The sequence below is a fragment of the Mustela lutreola genome, chromosome X (assembly GCF_030435805.1).
Source record: "Mustela lutreola isolate mMusLut2 chromosome X, mMusLut2.pri, whole genome shotgun sequence".
NCBI classification, from domain to species: domain Eukaryota; kingdom Metazoa; phylum Chordata; class Mammalia; order Carnivora; family Mustelidae; genus Mustela; species Mustela lutreola.
Window position 1 is genome coordinate 33,838,607 of NC_081308.1, and position 20,024 is coordinate 33,858,630.

Sequence of the window (20,024 nt, forward strand, 5' to 3'; positions counted from 1 at the left end):
ATTTCACACCTCAGTAACAGACATAAGTGGCATCCTCAGGCCAACAGCGCTAAGGGTGTGGCCCTTACAGCATTGTCACTAAGGACAAGCAATCCGGAAGGGAAGCATGGAAGCCTGGAAATTTAAGAGTTTCGGCAGTTAGGCAGCTATGCTGGGAGGGGTTCACTTAGGTTAAGCAAAGGTCACAAGGGGTACACGTGGGAGGGGAAGGCGAGAGAGGAAGACAGGGGACCAGGGTAGATAGCTGTATTGAAGGACATGCTGCACTTTCAGGTTGGATAGGGTTAACTACGAGGTAGCTACCATTCACCAGTAATTTCTAAAGCTTTCTTTTTTTTTCCTGTGTAACTTCCCCTCTAAGTGACTTACATTGTATATTATGCCTGGCCAGAAGCACATTCGAGAAGGTAAAACGATCAGAGACTACTTTGGAGGGAAATGGGAAGCAAGATTACTAGATTTAAGATTTATGGCTGATAGACAGATGTATTCATGTATATAAAATAGTGGGAAAGAACAGTGTTCCCGAGACGGAGAATTTCAGACTCCGTGCATCTCTCTCCCACAGGGAGGGATCGGTGAGCTATGTTCCAGCAAAGTCCTCCTCTCTTGAATTCTGCTAGTTTAGCACCTGAGTCAACTCCAATCATGCTAGTTAACGAAGATATTAATGTAACCATAGAACAATATCATGCTATTATAAAAAGGAACATGAGGTTTTATCTTATTTTAGAAATAAGCAAAACACTCATCTCTTTTTATAATGAACTGTAAATTTACTCACAACTTTATGAAAATCTGTAACAAAGAATAACTGCTAGAATGGTATCATTTTCTAAATTTGAGAAAGCTCTTAGAGAACATATTCACTAGAAATCACATAAACTGTAGAACTTTGCACTTAAGCACATTGAGAATTAATCTACTCACATCTGGACTACGACTTTAAATCACAGTACTTACCTTCAAACCGAAACAATTTAGGAGACATTGGCAGAATACTGTTATTTTACAAAGAGAAAGGGCAAAGTTTAAATACAATCTTGTCACCAGAACTACATAAGACATTAAGTAGTCTAGAATAGTCAGCGGAAACCCATCTCGTGTTGGGGCCACAGTAACGAAGTGAACGGGCCTGGTTCTCACAAAGGGACCACTGTCTCACCGGTCAGGCACAGCACAGGTTGCTGCAGTCTTGGGTCTGCCCCAGGGCCACATTTCTTATGGGGAAATACCAAGAAACCCCGAAGTTCCTCACGATGTTTCAGGTTGCTTAAAACCACGACTACACTGCATACTTGAAAAACTAAAGGAGGTCCCAGCAGTTGGCGGAGTGGTGACCCTGGGGGGACAGGAAATGCTTTGAAGGGGAGCCCCTGGGAAGCACTTTCCCTTGATCTGGGTGTTGACTGTACAGGCATGCTCACTTTGTGGAAAATGCACTGAGCTCTACACGCATGAGAGAGGCTCTTTTCTAGATGTTACTAATCTCAGTAAAGAGTTTTAAACAAGTTTTTTAAAGGAGCTATAAAGTGTAAAATTTTGTGCTACGGTTCTCGATTTATGAGAACCATATGTACGCCATGTCGTACAGGGTAGACGGTGTTTTCCAAATAGGTTAATAGAACATTAAACTATAGCTACATAACACCAGGTAGGGAAGAGATATATTTAAAATCTCAGTTTCAAGGTTTCTTAGGACAAGAAGGGCTAACATGGAAGCTTACTTTTATACTACACTAGAGCTCACAAAGGCAGGAGGAGAGAGCAGGAAGGCATTCGGTACAAAGACCTAAGTACTGCTTTCCAAGCTTTGCACCATCAATCACGGCCTAAGAAGCGTCACCTTACAGTCTTTCTATAAAACGGGAAAGTGACACCAGCAATACCTACCTACCTTGGAGGGTTTGTATCAAAATTAAAAAGATTATTTACAGAGAAAATAGCACAAGGAATGAGCATCTGCATATAGTTGATTTTAAGACTCCCTAGTGTACACTGAGGACCATCAAAAACAAAAACAAAACAAAAACCAAGATGCTTGGATACCGTTTTGCCATAATGTCCCAGATCTTACCACTACAAAATAGTTGATTTAAAAGTGTTCGCTTGGGGCGCCTGGGTGGCTCAGCGGGTTAAAGCCTCTGCCTCTGCCTCAGGTTGATTCCAGGGTCCTGGGATCAAGTCCCACATCGGGCTCTCTGCTCAGCAGGGAGCCTGCTTCCTCCTCTCTCTCTCTCTCTCTCTGCCTGCCTCTCTGCCTACTTGTGATCTCTGTCAAATAAATAAATAAAATCTTTTAAAAAAGTGTTCGCTTATTTGTTCTACCCTCTTGTGCAGCTCCCTTTACTCTCTGCCAGGAGCCCCGCAGCTAGACCAAGCAAGGGAAGAGGGCAAGGGACTGTGAGCAAGTGCTGCCTCAGGTCCAAGTCATGTCCGGAAAACAGTTACAGTGTAAAGTTCCTCGGTATTTCAGTGCTGGATTCAAACATTACCCAAATCACTCTGTAACCAAACAAAGTGAGTCTGCAAGCCAGATTGTACCTCAGGGCTCCCAGCGTGACCTCCAAATTATTGCCTTCGAATGTCACTACTTTATAATCTCTAAACTTCTCCTTTCTGTGTGCCAATCCCTTAGTTCATTCCTAATCTGGTATTTTTGCCACCAAATCTGTTCCAGTATGACTCTGATAAACAGGCCTGTGAAAGTGGCCATAATGCTGAGGATACAGAACTTCTTGCTGGTAGGCAGTTTTACTCTTTACATGTGAGTTATTTTTAAATCTATTTTGATAAAAACGTTAGGACACAGGGAAATCTGTTGTCCCATCACACTTTTCATCACACTTTTCATCACACTTCAACCATCGAGGGGCAGTACTGGACCCACATATGGTGTGCAGACTTTCACTGTATCCCATATTTAAGGGGTTTATTATTATTGTTACTTCGTTTGCACAGATCTACCTCCATAAGCCAATGTTGGGTGGGGGGCTAGCAGCTATGTTGGATTTAAAAAGAAGTCAGGTAGACAAAACTAAACCCATGCACATTTGTCAGTGACCTGGAGATGATGGAGGGTAGTTCTGCACCTGACTTGATGTGGTCAGAGGAGATAATTAGAGGGACACGGGCTACCATTTGATGAGGACCCCTAACATGTTTCATGTGTGAACTAATTTAACTATCCAAAGACCCCTCCCTTTATAAAAAGAAATCAGTAAGACTCAGGTTAAAAAAGGAAAAGTGTTTCCAGGTGTCCACACAGCTAATCCGTGAAGGGCTGGGGTCTGACTCCAGGCCGACCGGGCGCCAGTGCCCAGGATCTTTCCTGGCTCTGCTCACATATGTGCAGACGGGAAGAGCTGCCCTCAGAGCTGTCCCTCACACCCCCACACTGAGACCAAGAGCACTGCAGGCTCTTCCTGTTGAGCAGCTCACTTCATCCTGTGCTTATGTGCCCTTGCGTATAGTAGCAGCAAGTGCAAGTCTAAGGTGTTTTTCCCTAGGGCACCGGAGTCCCTGACTCTAAGGCAGCCTTCCTGCAGCTCCCTCTTTGCTGGCAACGTGGGCTCCGGCCGGGCCTCACCCAGCCCTCTCTGCAGCCCGCCACCATGCCTTCCTGGGCTTGGGCAGCACCCCTCTTTTCTAGAAAGTGTCCCAACCCTGCCCTCCTTCTCTGACTTCCTTTTCTCAATCTCCCATTACCTATTGAGGTTTCCTCAAACTTTGTCTTCGGTTCTCTTCTTCTCGTACTATGAATGCTGCCTCTCGCTCCACTCCATGGTTTCAAAGACCCGTAAAAGCTGGTGATTCCCAGCCATCTCCCCTGAGCTCCAGCCCAGACACGATCTGTCTGCTGCACGGGTCCCGGATCAACAAGCCTCCAGCAGCCTCCTACACCTGCCCCTACTCCTCCATTCTCACCCTTCCAGTGGTGCCCCTTCCACCTGTTCTTCACACAGAAACAAGAAAAGCTTGGCCTTTTCCCTCCCTCCAGGTGGCATCTCTTTACAAAGCCTTCTGATTCTATCCCCAAAGCTCTCTTGGTAACAGAGGTCCCCGACTCTCTGTCCACACTGTCCTAGTCTCCTCTCCTGTCTCTGTCTGCTCTCCTCGAGCTGCCTCCTAACCCCTGGCTCAGGTCCCATTCCTCTCCAACCCACCAGACCATTACTAAAGCCCAAGTGTGATCACCTTCCTCTTGCTGTTCAATGTCTTTCAGAAACACATAAGGCCCTCCGCCTCTCTATGCAGAACCAAAAGATACTCTAAGTTGCAATCACACTGAAACGGTCTCAGGGCTGCCGTCAACCGGGAAAGCCTTCTGGCCCTGCCCCAGCTGCTTGTGTGGCTAGCTTTGACTTCTCACAACTCAGCTGACATTTCCCTGTGGCTCCCTGGAAGCCCTTCCTTGGCCCTTCTCCGAGTGCCACTCCTGAAACTCTCTCTGGTATGTGTGAAGCTTCTGGTCAGCCTATAGAAACAGCCGTGAGTTCCCTGAGATCAGGAGCTGTATCTCACTCTCGCCGTACTCAGGGCATAAAACCACCATCTTCTTAATTAAGGGACTTCATGAAGGAACGCCATGGATTTGTTTTCAGATCCTATTTTTATCTTTGGGTAGCCCTGGCTAAAAAGAACCTGGGAGGCGAGGGGAAATCAGGTAACAAAAGGGCACTGTTAAGCCACAGTTAAAGACAGGGTCACAGGAACTCTTTTGACCTGGTGTTCAAGTCATCTGTACCTACCTGATGTCCCTGACAGGTAAAAGGACCACAGGAGGTTGCGTGTAAGCAGCGCTCATTTCCTGAGCTCTCGCTGATTTGGGAAAGCTTCCATTCGCTTCTGGGTGCTTGGTACATGCTTATTTGTTGAATGAAGAGTATGTACCAAATATTAACTTACAGGTCAGGTGCAATGGAAAGAACGAAGGAAGAAGGAAGTACGGCGCCTTCCGCTATGGTAGCAATTCATCTTGAATACACACGTGTATAGCAAGTTTACCTCTATAATGAAGTAACAGAAAACATTTCATTGCACTCACCTCAAGAGCTGTTTCTGTGGTACTCCTTTGTCGCTTACCTGAAAATAGTTTTCTGCCAGAGTCCTCATTTGAAACTAGAACTCAATAGATTCTACACACACACTGCACACTGGCCTCAGTAACAGCCAGTGAGAAACTACCATCAAAGCCCAATCAACCAGCAGATGGGGACAATAAAGGAGCCAGTTACTCAGTTCTGTTTAATCAAGTGCTAATTTGCATCTCAAAAGGAGGAACACGGTGCCTGCCCAAGCTACTCCTTCGAAAAGAGCACAGGGCACTTTTGTTGGCCAGGGAAATGGGAAGAAATGGGAAGGGAATGCTGTTTAAAAGTGGTTCTCTACACCAGTTCTAATACTGAGATGGGCACAGGTTCGGAACGCCATTTCAGTACTGCTGGCTAGTTGAGGTCTCCCCTCTGACATAAGTAACCTGAGGGTAAGAGTTTCTTTTCTCCCTGAAGGCTTTTCCTTTATGAACTTAATTCTGTCACTCATCTCAGTTAATCACTTTAAGTCAGCTTTTTAAATAACCATGTTGGGCCCCAGCATTAACAACACAGAGCTGTACACACTAGATCAAAGTACCAATTCCATTCCACTGACATTCACTGAATGTGGCAGAATTTGGTAGAACCCTGCAATGCCAAATTAGCGTGTTTGGTTAGTTAGGGGAATGACCAGAGATCCCTGCAGCTGAAACAAAATCTATAGTTGCTCCTAAGAGTTTCTTCTCTTTTTGTATTCTAGTCTCTCCCCCCATATTCTTTCTCACAGAGAATCAAATGTGCAAAGGATCCGGCAACACAAAATTCACAGGAAGTTTGCCATTGAGATTCTCCTTGCTCAAAGTATAAGAAATCCCTCATGCTCAAGATATGGAAGGGACTGGGGCGGGAAATCCGTTGAAAAGGGAGCTATGAATAAAGAACAATCAGACAATCTAGCTGTATGATAAATACTGAAAATTGCAAGGTTAGATGGAATATACGCGAACAGAAATCTAGCGTCTCTAAAATTCAATACCTGTTGTTAGTTTCTCTTTCCACAAACAACTACTGACGGTATACATTTACATTTTATTTTACTTGAAACATTCTGAGAAGCAACAAACAGAATTACAGAGTAGTCAAAGGACACACTGAGGGTACGTAATAGACACTGGGAATGAGGATTCCGATAGTACAGTTAAAGCTCAGAAGTTATAGTTCAGAAATACAGAACGACAGAAGACAAGAGACATTAGAGCGCTTCGTAACTTTTTGTAACTTTTTAAGAGGAAAGAACAATATATAATTTATAGAAAACTCCTTTAATTTTAAAGTGCAATTTTTCTTCCTTAAAAAGCTTTTGTGCAAATGACAAACACGATGGGAGTACATCAGCCCATTAGAATGAAGGAATCGGAGTTAGGAGGGACTATAGTTCTATCATCTAATCCGCCTCATTTTACACATGAGGAAACTGAACCCCAGTGAGGCACTCTGCCTGGCCAATAAGCACTTAGATGTTTTACATGCTTCCTGAATATATATTCAAGTTCACCTCTATTTCATGGGATACACTGCCATTGGCCCAGGCAGGAACTAAAAGACATCACATTAAGATCTAAGCTCTGAATCCAGCTGACACTTGTAGATTGTTGCAAAAAGGGCACATAAAAGGATTTTTTTTTTTTAAAAAAGCACTTTTTAAAAAAAATGCGAATTCTTCACTTCAGCTTTACAATACCATCCACCTTATAAAATTATTCCATATAGTAGGCAAATTGTAATCAGAGACCAAAAAGAACTCATAAGAAATGCTTTTCTAGCCCTTTAGGATCCGTGTCATCTTTAAAGGGACCAGTTTATATGCATAAATGCAACATTCTTATACTATACTCCTATTTCCTAAATCTGTCTTTACTGGGGAATATATCATGTTAATTATCTGCTATGACCTTTTCATATTTCCTAGTATCAGATTTATAATTTGGAGGGAAAACATAACCAAATATTAAAGAGGAGCCAAATTTGCCAGTGCTGCGTGTTGTCTTTATCGGTCGTTACTGCACCACACATACAGGAACCATGACAAAAAAGCAATTTAATAAAACGTATTAAATGCCTATTATGTGTAAGATGCTCAAACTGTTGGCTGGCCAACAGTTTTAAATTTAAAGTTTGTTAAATTTAAAATTCAAATTTTTAAAAATCTAAAAAGTTTAACAAACTTTCAAACTTCAAGCTTGTTACTTCAATTCTAAATAATGTGGTAATACATTATTCCAGAATTTTTTGGAACCTGGTGGCCCATTTTCTAAAAGTTGTTTGGACCGCACTGGCATTTTGAACCTCTGTACCTCCTGTTCTTTCCCTTCCCCCTCTGTGTTAGTGAGAAACTTTGGGGGGTGCGCCTTATCTCTACCGGATTTCACAGATGCTCTGACTTTGCCTGCTTTGTTGTACTCTTTGTTGTACCCCAGCCGCCCCTGCTTTCCACTCTCGGCATCTCCTGTCTCCTTGTATTTCCCCTCTTCTTCCTCAGTATCCTCCTCTTCCCTCTCCCTCATTCCCCACTCTGCTTCTTCCCCCTCCCCTTCCTCCTCTCCTTCCTGGTCCCCCTCCCCTTCTTTCTTCTCCTCCTCTTCCCCCTCTCCTTCCCATTCCTCCTCTTCCTCCCCTACCTCCTCTTCTCCCTCTCCTTCCTCTTCTCCCTCCCCCTCTCCTTCTTCCCCTGCTTCCCCCTCTTCTTCCTCCTCCTCCCCTGCTTCCCCCTCTTCCTCTTCCTCCTCTGCACCCCCCTCTTCCTCTTCCCCCCCTGCTCCCCCCTCTTCCTCTTCCTCCCCTGCTTCCCCCTCTTCCTCTTCCTCCCCTGCACCCCCCTCCTCTTCTTCCTCCCCTGCTCCCCCCTCTTCCTCTTCCTCCCCTGCTTCCCCCTCTTCTTCCTCCTCCCCTGCTTCCCCCTCTTCCTCTTCCTCCCCTGCTCCCCCCTCGTCCTCTTCCTCCCCTGCTCCCCCCTCGTCCTCTTCCTCCCCTGCTCCCCCCTCTTCCTCTTCCTCCCCTGCACCCCCCTCTTCCTCTTCCTCCCCTCCTCCCCCCTCTTCCTCTTCCTCCCCTCCTCCCCCCTCTTCCTCTTCCTCCCCTGCACCCCCCTCTTCCTCTTCCCCCCCTGCTTCCCCCTCTTCCTCTTCCTCCCCTGCTTCCCCCTCTTCCTCTTCCTCCCCTGCACCCCCCTCTTCTTCTTCCTCCCCTGCTTCCCCCTCTTCCTCTTCCTCCCCTGCACCCCCCTCTTCTTCTTCCTCCCCTGCTCCCCCCTCTTCCTCTTCCTCCCCTCCTCCCCCCTCTTCCTCTTCCTCCCCTGCTTCCCCCTCTTCTTCCTCCTCCCCTGCTTCCCCCTCTTCCTCTTCCTCCCCTGCTTCCCCCTCTTCCTCTTCCTCCCCTCCTCCCCCCTCTTCCTCTTCCTCCCCTGCACCCCCCTCTTCCTCTTCCCCCCCTGCTTCCCCCTCTTCCTCTTCCTCCCCTGCTTCCCCCTCTTCCTCTTCCTCCCCTGCACCCCCCTCTTCTTCTTCCTCCCCTGCTCCCCCCTCTTCCTCTTCCTCCCCTGCTTCCCCCTCTTCCTCTTCCTCCCCTGCACCCCCCTCTTCTTCTTCCTCCCCTGCTTCCCCCTCTTCCTCTTCCTCCCCTGCACCCCCCTCTTCTTCTTCCTCCCCTGCTCCCCCCTCTTCCTCTTCCTCCCCTCCTCCCCCCTCTTCCTCTTCCTCCCCTGCTTCCCCCTCTTCTTCCTCCTCCCCTGCTTCCCCCTCTTCCTCTTCCTCCCCTCCTCCCCCCTCTTCTTCCTCCCCCCCTCCTCCCCCCTCTTCCTCTTCCTCCCCTGCTTCCCCCTCTTCCTCTTCCCCCCCTGCTTCCCCCTCTTCTTCTTCCTCCCCTCCTCCCCCCTCTTCCTCTCCTTTTCCCCCCTCCCCTGCTCCCCCCTCTTCTTCCTCCTCCCCCGCTTCCCCTTCTTCCTCCTCCCCTGCTTCTTCTTCCCCCTCTCCTTCACTTTCTCCTTCTTTCCCTTCCTCCTCTGCTTCCTCCTCCCCTTTCTCTGCTTCCCCCTCTCCTCCCTCCTCCATTTCCCCCTCTCCTTCCTCTCCTTCCTCCACTTCCCCCTCTCCCTCCTCTTCCTCTCCTTCTTCCCCCTCTCCTTGTCCTTCCGCCTCTTTCCTTTCCCCCTCTTCCTTCTCTTCCTCTTCCTCATCTTCCTCCCCTCCGCCCTCTCCCTCCCCTTCCTTCTCACCTCTGTGCTCCTCCCCTTCCCCTTCCTCCATCCTTTCGTTTCTTCCTTCCTGATGGCCTCGTTCCTGTTCCCCCTCCCTTCGCTCCTGGGCCTCCTCCTCTTCTGGGTCTTTCTCTCCCTTACCCAAGCCCTCCATCTCTCCTCCTCCCTCGTCTTTCCCCTCCCCGCCCCCCTCACTCTGCCTCTGTTCCGCTCCTGAACTTCCCTCCCTCTGGACTCGCTCACCTCCACCTCCTGCCTTGCCCTTGCCTCCACTCACCTCCGCTCTGTCTGTCAGGTCATCGGACAGGATCTCTATCTCCTCCTGCTTTCGTGCGGGCACTTGCACATGTTTCCCACTCGCCTCTACCTCTGGCTCCTCTACTTCACTTCCTTCTGAATCCTCTGCTCCTTCCTGCTCTTCAGGGATCTCTGACAAGTGGTCACATTTAAAATCGTATTTTGCCAGGAATTTGGACAGTTTGTGTTCAGTCTCCTCCTCCTGCCCTTGTTCGATAAATTTGCGACTATACCACAAGTTTGGGTCCACTTCCACTTCGTCATCCTCTTTCTCTCCACTACTAAATTCTACTGACTCCGGCTGCTCGAAGCCGTCAGTGGTGCCTTGCTGACTTGCACTTTCGCCTTCCAAGAAACTGTCTGGCTCGTCTAGAGAGTCTCTCTCGCTGTCAAAAATCATATCTCGCTTGTTCCTCTTAGCATCCTCAACAAAATCTTTACTGTCTTCATCATCAATATTTATGTCTCTATTTGGTAAGTTGTCAAAGAACATATTAATATCTCTTAAATTCTCTTCGATTTGTCTCCTAGCCTTCAGACCTGCCATTTCGGCCAGCTCAGTTTCCTTCTCAGAGACTATTTCTTCTGCATCTGGATCCTTCTGCCACTGGCCTGCATCGCTTGCCTTTGCTATGGCCTTACTGTCAGGTGGATAAAGACCATGCTTACTCTCACATCTGAACAGCCCTCTTTGCACACCCTCTGCACGGGTGTCAGCTCGAGGCCCAGGCTGGCCTGGGTCACTACCTATGTCCTCATCTGAAAATGCTTCCGTAGTCATAGCTGCTTGCATCACGTACATTCCTTTTGCCAAAAGTTGTTTATAGACTCTCCCTTCATTCACTGTTTTGGACATCTCTTCACTTGCAAATCCTTTACTATCATCGTTTTCAGAGTGAGCTGTATGCTGCTTCAGTTGCTCAATTGTTTCTTGTTTCTGTAAATTTTTGAAGTAATCGTCATACTACTATTAGTTGACAAAGGGGACTTATCTACTTCAAAACACTGCCCAGATTTTGCATTACTCTAAGTTTCGCTAGCAGAATAAAAATGTCCAATTTTCCCAGACATTTTGCTCAGACTGGCCTCTTGTTGGCGAGGACCGCCACCACTCTCTGAGTCTGCGGCACATGGGACTCCGCCGTGGCACACAGGTAAGCATCTCACTCGCACGCACTCACTACCTACCCTCATGTTGTCTCTATTCACACAAGTCAACTCATGTCAGGATGTCTTCACCCCTTAATTGGAATCAAGTCTCAAAGAGAATACATGTCCATACAGATTGTGCAAAATACCGATAAAAAAAAATGTACACTTCTCTTATATGAAATCAGGTTCGGTTTCTTTTTTTCCTACCTTCCCTGTTATTTTAATTGTTAGACTTTGATTGCTCTTTGAATTCCGTGAAATTCACAGAATTAAAGAAAATTAATGAAAATATGAAATTGTTTAATATTGGAAAAAATGAATATGCCTTCTTATGCCTAGAAGGAAAATCTGAGATGAAAACTACAAAACTTTTAATCAGTATACTAAAAAATACGTTTCTTTTCAAAACAAATCTTTGAGTTTTCAAATTTTTGACCCTCTTCCTTTTATCTATTGTATTCTTTAATTATAATAACTTACATACATGAAACTAACCACTATGTGGAAAAAATACCTATGGTAAAATGTAAGACTTTTATAAAAACTACGAAATTAAAGACTGCGATTTGAATGATACATTACGAATATGAAATTCATTTCCTGCTGGACAAAATAAGGCAAAAATCAAATCATTGACCTAAATTCTGTAAGCTAATGAACTGAAATATTTGATAAATTTGGGTCTCTGGAGAGTAAAATCTCACTAAATCAAGTGCTACAAATTGTCATGAGTGCTAGGCTTAGGAAGAAGTCATTTTTTGCTCCCCCCAAAATTAAAACAGCACAAGTTAAACATTAATATATGGAAATGCTACAATAAATCATTTTTTTAATTCACTAAAATAGGTCTGGTTGAGCCTCTACTTAAAAGGACTATGTCAAGTATAAAATATCAATTTAAAAGGAAGTGCTTTCCTTCTGCTTGTTCTAGGTCCTACTTTTTAAAAAGTCACAATTCTTTCAAGAGCCCTAAAGAGAGGCAGAGGCCCAGCTGCCAGAAATGATTTCTAAGTGTATGTGCCTTCACTTCCCTAGCATAATCAAACAGCATAGAAGAGGCAGAGCCCTGAGTCTAAGAGAAGAGGAAGGAGAGACAGAGGAACAGATGTCTGCTTGGAAGTGCAGTCAGTCAGTAAAGTCAGTCAACCTTCGCTGAGCTTCCCCCCTGGGTTAGGAGAAGAGTTCTCCCATATTCAAAATGAATGCAGTTACTCACCACGCCTCTGCCTCTCAATAAAACAGAGGTAAGACTTAAAAAAGACTGGCACAAATTTTTAAAAGTCAGCAAGATCCTCTTGCATTTCAGTGACTTTGACTTTGAGGATTTTTTAGTTTAATAATGTGACAAAGGCACTGGAAATATAAATTAAATATTGTCTATAAGCCTTCTTCCTTCAATTTCTATTTCTCCAATTTACTTTTCTAATCTTCAAACCCCTCCTTTCTTTCACCCCACTGGTCCTTAAAGCCAGGAGAAGCAAAGGATTTCAGGTCAGGCCTTTGTCTCTCCAGGGTTGTGAAAACCACCAACTATTCCTTTCTCCTGCTACTCATTTGTTATTCATTAAAAACCTCTCTTTATCACCCATGCATGGTTTCTGATTGATTTCCAAATGTTTAATTTTATTTTTATGCTATCAATTCCATGACAGATTAAAGCCTATTCCGCACACTGGAAAAGCAATTATCAAATATTTTGACTAAAACCACCAAATTTTAGAGCTCAAGAAGATGTTAATATCATCTTTGAGAACAACATGGTAACTCAACCAAAGTCATGCTTAGCCCAAGTCTGAGAACCATTCTGATAAACAGTAGTAGTTTCTTCCAATGCTTTTGAACTGCCATAATAATCCTTTGCTTTGGTGGTAAGAAAATGTGACTACTACGACTTGTTAGTGACAACAAAAAGCAAATTTCAGCAATGAAATCCTGCCATATATCTGAAATACATACCAACAGAACAAACCCAAATTGAGGCCATCTACAATGTATTCCTCTTTCAAAATCTAAAGTAAACGAATACTTATCTTTCACGTATTCTTTTCAGAAAGCTTTCAAGAAAAAAATATAAACTGTTCTTACCCACCACAGTGAAAAGAACTCTCTATATTATACCTTTTGTTTCTGAATTGGTGATAATTTTAATGACTTCTCATTGGAATTCAGGCTCATCATATGTGTCTGCAAGAAATAAAAAATATGTTCTAAAAAGAATAAAGAGTATATATAAGATTATATATTTACATATTCTTATATAACAGTTCAGACAGTAATATAATCTATACTCAACTGCATACTAATGATACGAAGATCATAATTAATTGTACTGTATGTCATCTATACTTCAATAAAATAATAAACATATAGCATATAAAAATAAACAAAATGGAAGCAAACCCTTTTTAATGCAAGGAACATCACATGTATTCAACACACAAATATGAATACACGATGAACTAAAATCCAAACATATCTATATCGATAAATGAGCAGACCAATACCATATTTAAGACATCAGTAGTTTCTCCAAGGCTTTCTGAATCTCCGGCTGAAGAATTGTCTGCTTCTTTCCCTTTGGCCATTTTATCACGAAAATAATCTGATTAAAAGGGAAAAGAGAAAACCAGCTTTCAGTGGAAAATTGAAAGACACCTGGACAATAAGTTATTCTCTAATATAAAGTGAAGGCATAATTTTACTGAAGTCCTTTAACCTCATGTTAAGGGAACTGAACAGAATTCATTCACAGTGATAAGAGGTTTTAAAGTCTCTTTCTGAAAGTTTAAAGACTTCAGTGCTAGTGAGATAGGAACTGCTTTGTTCATATGAACAGGCAAACCTTTGGGAGAACTGCTACCCAGGTATCAACCACTGTAACAGTGAGTCCCCAAAAAGGGCCCTGGTGACCCACATCCTCCCGAAATGGGGCCCCTTATGTCGTTCCTTTCCACATTTTACCAGGTAGTTCTATATGGCCAACAAAACAAAGCAGCCATAATTGTGATGTTACCACAGTTTGTATGTCTGTCTTTCTTGCATCACTTTCTCTGGGGGGAAGCCATGCTAGGAGCATTCCTAGGGAGAAGCCCACGTGCTGAGGAAGTAAAACCTCCTGCCAATGGCCATGCGGGGCAGCACAGAAGAGCATCCTATAGCCCCAGTGGAGCCTTCGGGTGACTCCAGCCCCAACTGACAGCATGATTGCACCTGCATGAAATGCTCTGGGCCAGAACCCCTCAGCTAGGCTGCTCCTCAATTCTTGACCCTCACAAACTCTGTGAGATGAGTTTTAAGGCCACTTGTTACGTGAAAAATCAGATAACTAGTAAAAGCACCTAGAAATGTTCATGGAAAACTACAAGGTTATTATGTCATCGAGCAGGTAACTAAAACTTAACGAGCTCTCCTTGATCTTACATTTTTCTCAATTACTACAACCCCGTTTAGCACCCATATATTTGAGAGGAGCTCCTAAACGAAGTCCTTGCTAAAAATGCCAGTCCCCACTGATCTTGCCGTTGTAAATTCATTCAGTGCAAAGGAGCAAATAATCCATTTGTGCTTATTTCGTGTGCGGCGCTATGTGCAAGATAATCAACTTAATTAACGGCTCACTCTGAATGAGCTTATCATCTAAAGGGAATACACTGGCATGAAAAATCACATCCAAATGCTGCGAATCAGGAAATGTTTCACTAAAGAGGTGCGCGGAAGAGTGAGTAGAATCCTGGGAGGTGGAGGTGGACAGAGAAGAAAGTGAAGCCCCATGCTAACAGAAGCAGCAGCAATGGCTTGTACTAAAGGCTGGCCATGTGCTGGGAATACATGCTTTCGCACATGTCACGTGACCTCCATGACAACAAGAGAGGTAAGCAGAGTGTCCCCATACTTCATAAAGGAATAAATGAAGTGCCAAGTGTCGGTCTCGACACTTGACTTGACTTTACAGCCTTTTCTACCAAGTCTGACTGTGAAGACCTCTGTTTGATCAAAATCAAGAGTTGGGAAACTTTCCCTGTAAGAGGCCATCTAGTAAATATTTCAGGCTTTGTGGCCACACAGTCTCCGTCCTAATGACTCAAACTCTGCTGTTGTCGTGTAAGAGCAGCCAAAGGCACTACATAAAGGAATGGCCCGATGGGGCTCCAATAAAACTTTGTATACAAAAACAAGTGGCTGGCTAGACGTGGCTCACTTTACAGACCGGTGACCTGCATTAAGGTTATAAGAAAAAGATTACTATCAAAACCACAATGAGATATCACCTCACACCAGTCAGAATGGCTAAAATAAACAAGTCAGGAAATGACAGATGCTGGCGAGGATGCGGAGAAAGGGGAACCCTCCTACACTGTTGGTGGGAATGCAAGCTGGTGCAGCCACTTTGGAAAACAGCATGGAGGTTCCTCAAAATGTTGAAAATAGAACTGCCCTATGACCCAGCAATTACACTACTGGGTATTTACTCTAAAGATACAAACGTAGTGATCCAAAGGGGCACGTGCACCCGAATGTTTATAGCAGCAATGTCCACAATAGCCAAACTATGGAAAGAACCTAGATGTCCATCAACAGATGAATGGATCAAGAAGATGTGGTATATATACACAATGGAATACTATGCAGCCATCAAAAGAAATGAAATCTTGCCATTTGCGACAACATGGATGGAACTAGAGCGTATCATGCTTAGCGAAATAAGTCAAGAAGACAAAGACAACTATCATATGATCTCCCTGATATGAGGAAGTGGTGATGCAACGTGGGGGCTTAAGTGGGTAGGAGAAGAATAAATGAAACACGATGGGATTGGGAGGGAGACAAACCATAAGTGACTCTTAATCTCACAAAACAAACTGAGGGTTGCTGGGGGGAGGGGGTTTGGGAGAAGGGGGTGGGATTATGGACATTGGGGAGGGTATGTGCTTTGGTGAGTGCTGTGAAGTGTGTAAACCTGGTGATTCACAGACCTGTACCCCTGGGGATAAAAATATATGTTTATAAAAAATAAAAAATTTAAAAAAAAAAGAAAAAGATTACTGAGAGATGGAGCTACAAAAGCAGGTGGCAGTTACATGGGGAAACTCACATTTATCTTCACAAATATTATGGATATCAGAAGCCACTGGAGCAGAGGAGAACTAAAACTGTGCCTGAGGAAGATTAATGTAGAAAGTTCTAAATGGGATAGACTGGAGAGGGCAGAGAATGGAGGTTTGGAAAAACTGATAGTAGATCACTGAAGCTCACGGGCCTTGCCTTATACTTGACTAAGGAAACAGAAGTCATCAGACCTGATCTGCCTTATCTTCCCCCCAAAAAATGTACACATTTACTTCCATTTTCCTGTTGAAATACAGGATGTGTCTTTCCTCTTACCAAAGATTGCTCTGTATGCCAGCACCACTGTGATGTTCATGTTCATTCTCTCTCTCTCTCGGGCTATCGGTCAGTCTGGGACTACTGGCTCACATCCATTAGCATACAAAAATGCTCTACTATTTCTCATTGACCCCGCATCTCCCTCGAGCTGCCAGCCCTTTTCTCTGCTCCTCTTAATGACCAAAATTGGCAAAGGAATTTTCTACATTCATGCCTCAACTCTTTGCCCTCTGGCTTCTGCTCTTATCTCCCCCTGAAGCTACTCTTGTCAAGATCAAGGACACTCTCCACAAAGCCAAATCCATGGGATGCTTCTTTTGAGCTTCCTCCTTGACCTCTGACCAGTACTTGGAATTCACGACCCTACTCTCTCCTGGTTCCCTTCCTCTTACCCTTCTAGCTGGTGGGGCTGAGGAAAGTTTCTTTGCCACCAGCTCTTCCTCCCCTACCCTCAAAATGTTAGATGTTCTTCAGGTCAAACCCTGGGCGCTCTTCTCGTGCTACTCTGCTATCTAACAGGTGCTTTCACCAAGTCCCACAGACTGTAAATACCAATTCTGTGTTGTCGGGTTCCAAATGTATCTCCCTGGTTCAGACCTCTCTTCTGAACTTTAGGCTGGCATCTTCAACTGCCTCCTCCATATTTCTGCTTCGATGTTTCGCAGCAAGCTTGATTTTTTTTTTTTTTCCCTCAAGCTTGTCAACCATGCTTTTGCCTAGGAATCATTCTGGATTCTTCCCTTTCCTTCACCTCCATGTGTAAATTCAGGTAGTTCTAGGTCTCAAATGCACTTCCAATCTGCCCCCTTCTCTCCATCTTCACAGCAACCTGGACCACACACCATCCTCTCTTGCAATGGGCTCTTGAGTATGCTTCCTACCTTTAGTCCTTCCTCCCTACAATCCACACAGAGGCAAAAGTGAGCATCTTAAAATGTAAACTGGACTGGAGGACATCACTCCACTGATTAAAAACCTTTAATGACTTTGTATTGCACTTAAGAAAACACTCAAACAGGCTTCTCACGGCCTATAAAATCATGAATACTTTTTTCACTCTTCTCTCCAACATCTTATCTAGCCTTTTCCTGCACTCTCTAGCTCCAACAGTCTTCTTTCCTTTTCTTATAAACTGCCTCCAAACCTTTGCCTCTATTACTTTCTTTGCCTAGAATGCACATAACCTCTCTCTTCATGTGGCTTTCTTATCCTTTATGTGTTAGCTTAAATGTCACCTTCTCAGCAAGGTCTTCCCTGACCTTCCTCCCTCCACGATAAACACTGAAGTCTGCAAGTAATTTAGAAGAGGTCCTGTTATATGTTAGATATAACTTGCAGCATACTTTTAAGACAGTTTCAGTGAACAGTCACAAAAAGATAAGGAATAGCTTTTCCTTTGGCTCTAGCTATAAAACTCTGTATATGTTCATATTCAGATCTCTTGAAGTGAGAAACAACTTCCTCCAAACCACAAACTTCTCTTTTCCTTGTACAAACTGTTGTCAGACTCCACTTTTTCCATGTACAGGCCTGAAAGGTGTCAGTGACGCTTACCTCAAAGCAAAGCATAAAAAAGTTCTCTGTGAGATGCAAGGAACTGGCTCATTATCAGGGGCGCCTGGGCGGCTCCGTCGGTTAAGTCTCTGACTCTTGGTTTTGGCTCAGGTCATGACCTCAGGGTCCTGGGATCAGCATGGATCATATTTAAGATTCTCTCCCCCTACCCCTCCCCACACTCACACACACACACCCTCTCTCTCTCTCTCTCAAAATAAATAAAATAAACGTTTGGAAAAAATACAGTAAGAAACTGGCTCATGATCCAGGTTCTAGTTGTAGATAATATTCTATTCCCACGGTGCACACCTCTTGCTTTTACTACTTCAACTTTTGATCCCAAAATACTAAAATTTATCTGTGCCATGGTTCTTAATCACAGGTGCCCAGATCATCTTAATTCCAAACCTACTGTTTATTCTAATCTCTTGACCCTGGCTTCTTGTCCTGCCCCTACTATTCAAGCATGTGCCCTGCAATAATACATACACACTCCTAAGATACACAAATGCCTGTAAACAAAATTCTTTCCAAGAGGTGTATAATAATTGAAGAGCTGGGATTACAATTTAAAATACAATGTGTATCTATAAGGCAGTGAGGTAGAAGTGTTAATAATAACCAACTATAAAGAGCTTCCTAGAAGTGCTAGGCTCAATGGTAAGTATTTTATATACCTTATCTCATTTAACCTCAATCACTCTAAAGGAGTATTACTATACCCACTTTAAAGATAGGAAAACTAAGGGTTAGACACAGTTAATAAATGTCAGGGATGGCATCTGACCCCAGCTCTACTTAACTCCATGCCCCATGCTCTTTTTTTCTTTTTTGTCTTCTTTTTCTTGAGAGAGAGAGCACGTGTGTGCACGCATGCATACAGGTGAGGGCAGGGGAGGGTTAGGAGCAGAGGGAGAGGGAGAAAATCTTAAGAGGGCTCCATGCTGGGCAGAGCTCAATCCCACAACCCCAAGATCATGACCTGAGCTGAAATCAAGAGTTAGAAGCTTAACCAACTGAGCCACCCAGGTGCCCCCATGTCCCATGTTCTTGACCACTATGGTATACTGCCTAAATTCAAGACTTCACATAGGTCCAGAAGATCCACATTCAAATCTGACTCTCTTCATTTATAGGCTGAGTGACCTTGGCCAAGTCACTCAGTCTTTTCAAGCCTTGCTTCTCTCATCTACCAAAATGAAGAGTTTAGAACTCCCACGGATTTCACAGAGTTGCTTCAGGTTTAAAGGAGATAAGGTAAGAGAAGGTATTACATATTCTATGCATTGCTCTATAAAAATATGCCGCTATTATTATTATGGGGTTTTTAGGGTCACTAGTGATGCTTTATATTTATAAGAGTAATCTGGACTGGAACTCGAACGAGAGATGTCAGCCTCCAACTAGGAAGAAAACAATTTAATTTGCAAGAACATCCTAACATAAATATGACACTAATAGGCATAAAAGGGACCCTTTTCCTGTGAGCAGACAGGATATCAGCTGTTACCTGGTTCCACTAGTTGCACGGGGTCCTCCTTTTCAAGTATCATTTTCCCTGGCCAATTACCTGCAGACATATAGAAAGGATCTGGGGTCGGGGGAAAGCTAACAGGTGGCACAGAAGTTCCTTCAATTGGAGGTAGTGTTTGTGTCATTTGAAAAGCATCAGGCGATCTCTCCTTAAAATAAACAGGTTAAATAAACTGTTACATGATATTATATGTTTAGTATTGACAGAAACTACCCCCCAGCTACTAAAAATATTTAAGAGACTTCAAAGTTGCCCACTGTCCCACATTCATCTTTAAATTATCACCAAGGACTCAAAAATGTTTTGTTCTGTCATCTCTGTATCTAAGTTGCTCTAAATTGTTAATTTAGAAGCCCGTTTTTCACACGATGGGTAAAAGTGTATGTATATTCTCTCTGCTTTCCTTAGGAAACAAAAAATTAGTCACAAGACCTAAAAAACAATAACTACAAAATACTGCTATTTCTCAGTCTTTCCATATGTACTTTTTCATAACCAAAAGCCAAACTTAACCTTTTTACTTCCAAAGGAATATGTTTTGGAACTTCAAGTAACTTTTTAAAAAAGGGATGTCTCCTTTAAATATTATTTGGCATTTTCTTTTTGTTTTTTTAAATACAAGTGCCATCGAAACAATAATTCTAAAGCAGAATGAGAACCTCTAAATTTAAGCGAGAAAGAACATTCCCTATCTTGAACTGCAGTCCTTATTTCTGTTTCCCACATTTCATTGTTTATAGTGTAGAACCTTACACGGCTCACGAGGTGTAACTAAAAGATAAAAAGCAAAGTAAAAGTCAATCCATATAGA

At 43.7% G+C, this 20,024-nt stretch overlaps 1 protein-coding gene across 4 annotated transcripts in view; it reads right to left on the minus strand.

The window, feature by feature from the left end:
* Positions 1-20,024, minus strand: part of RPGR (retinitis pigmentosa GTPase regulator) — an 86,519-nt gene that overhangs the window by 44,217 nt on the left and 22,278 nt on the right. For all 4 annotated transcript variants that reach the window (XM_059156691.1, XM_059156688.1, XM_059156690.1 and 1 more), the window contains exons 11-14: positions 19,190-19,361; positions 13,242-13,339; positions 12,856-12,921; positions 9,566-10,522 (exon numbers count right to left, since the gene is read on the minus strand). In XM_059156691.1, the coding sequence (XP_059012674.1) occupies positions 9,566-10,522; positions 12,856-12,921; positions 13,242-13,339; positions 19,190-19,361 (1,293 nt within the window). The remainder of the gene's footprint in view (positions 1-9,565; positions 10,523-12,855; positions 12,922-13,241; positions 13,340-19,189; positions 19,362-20,024) is intronic.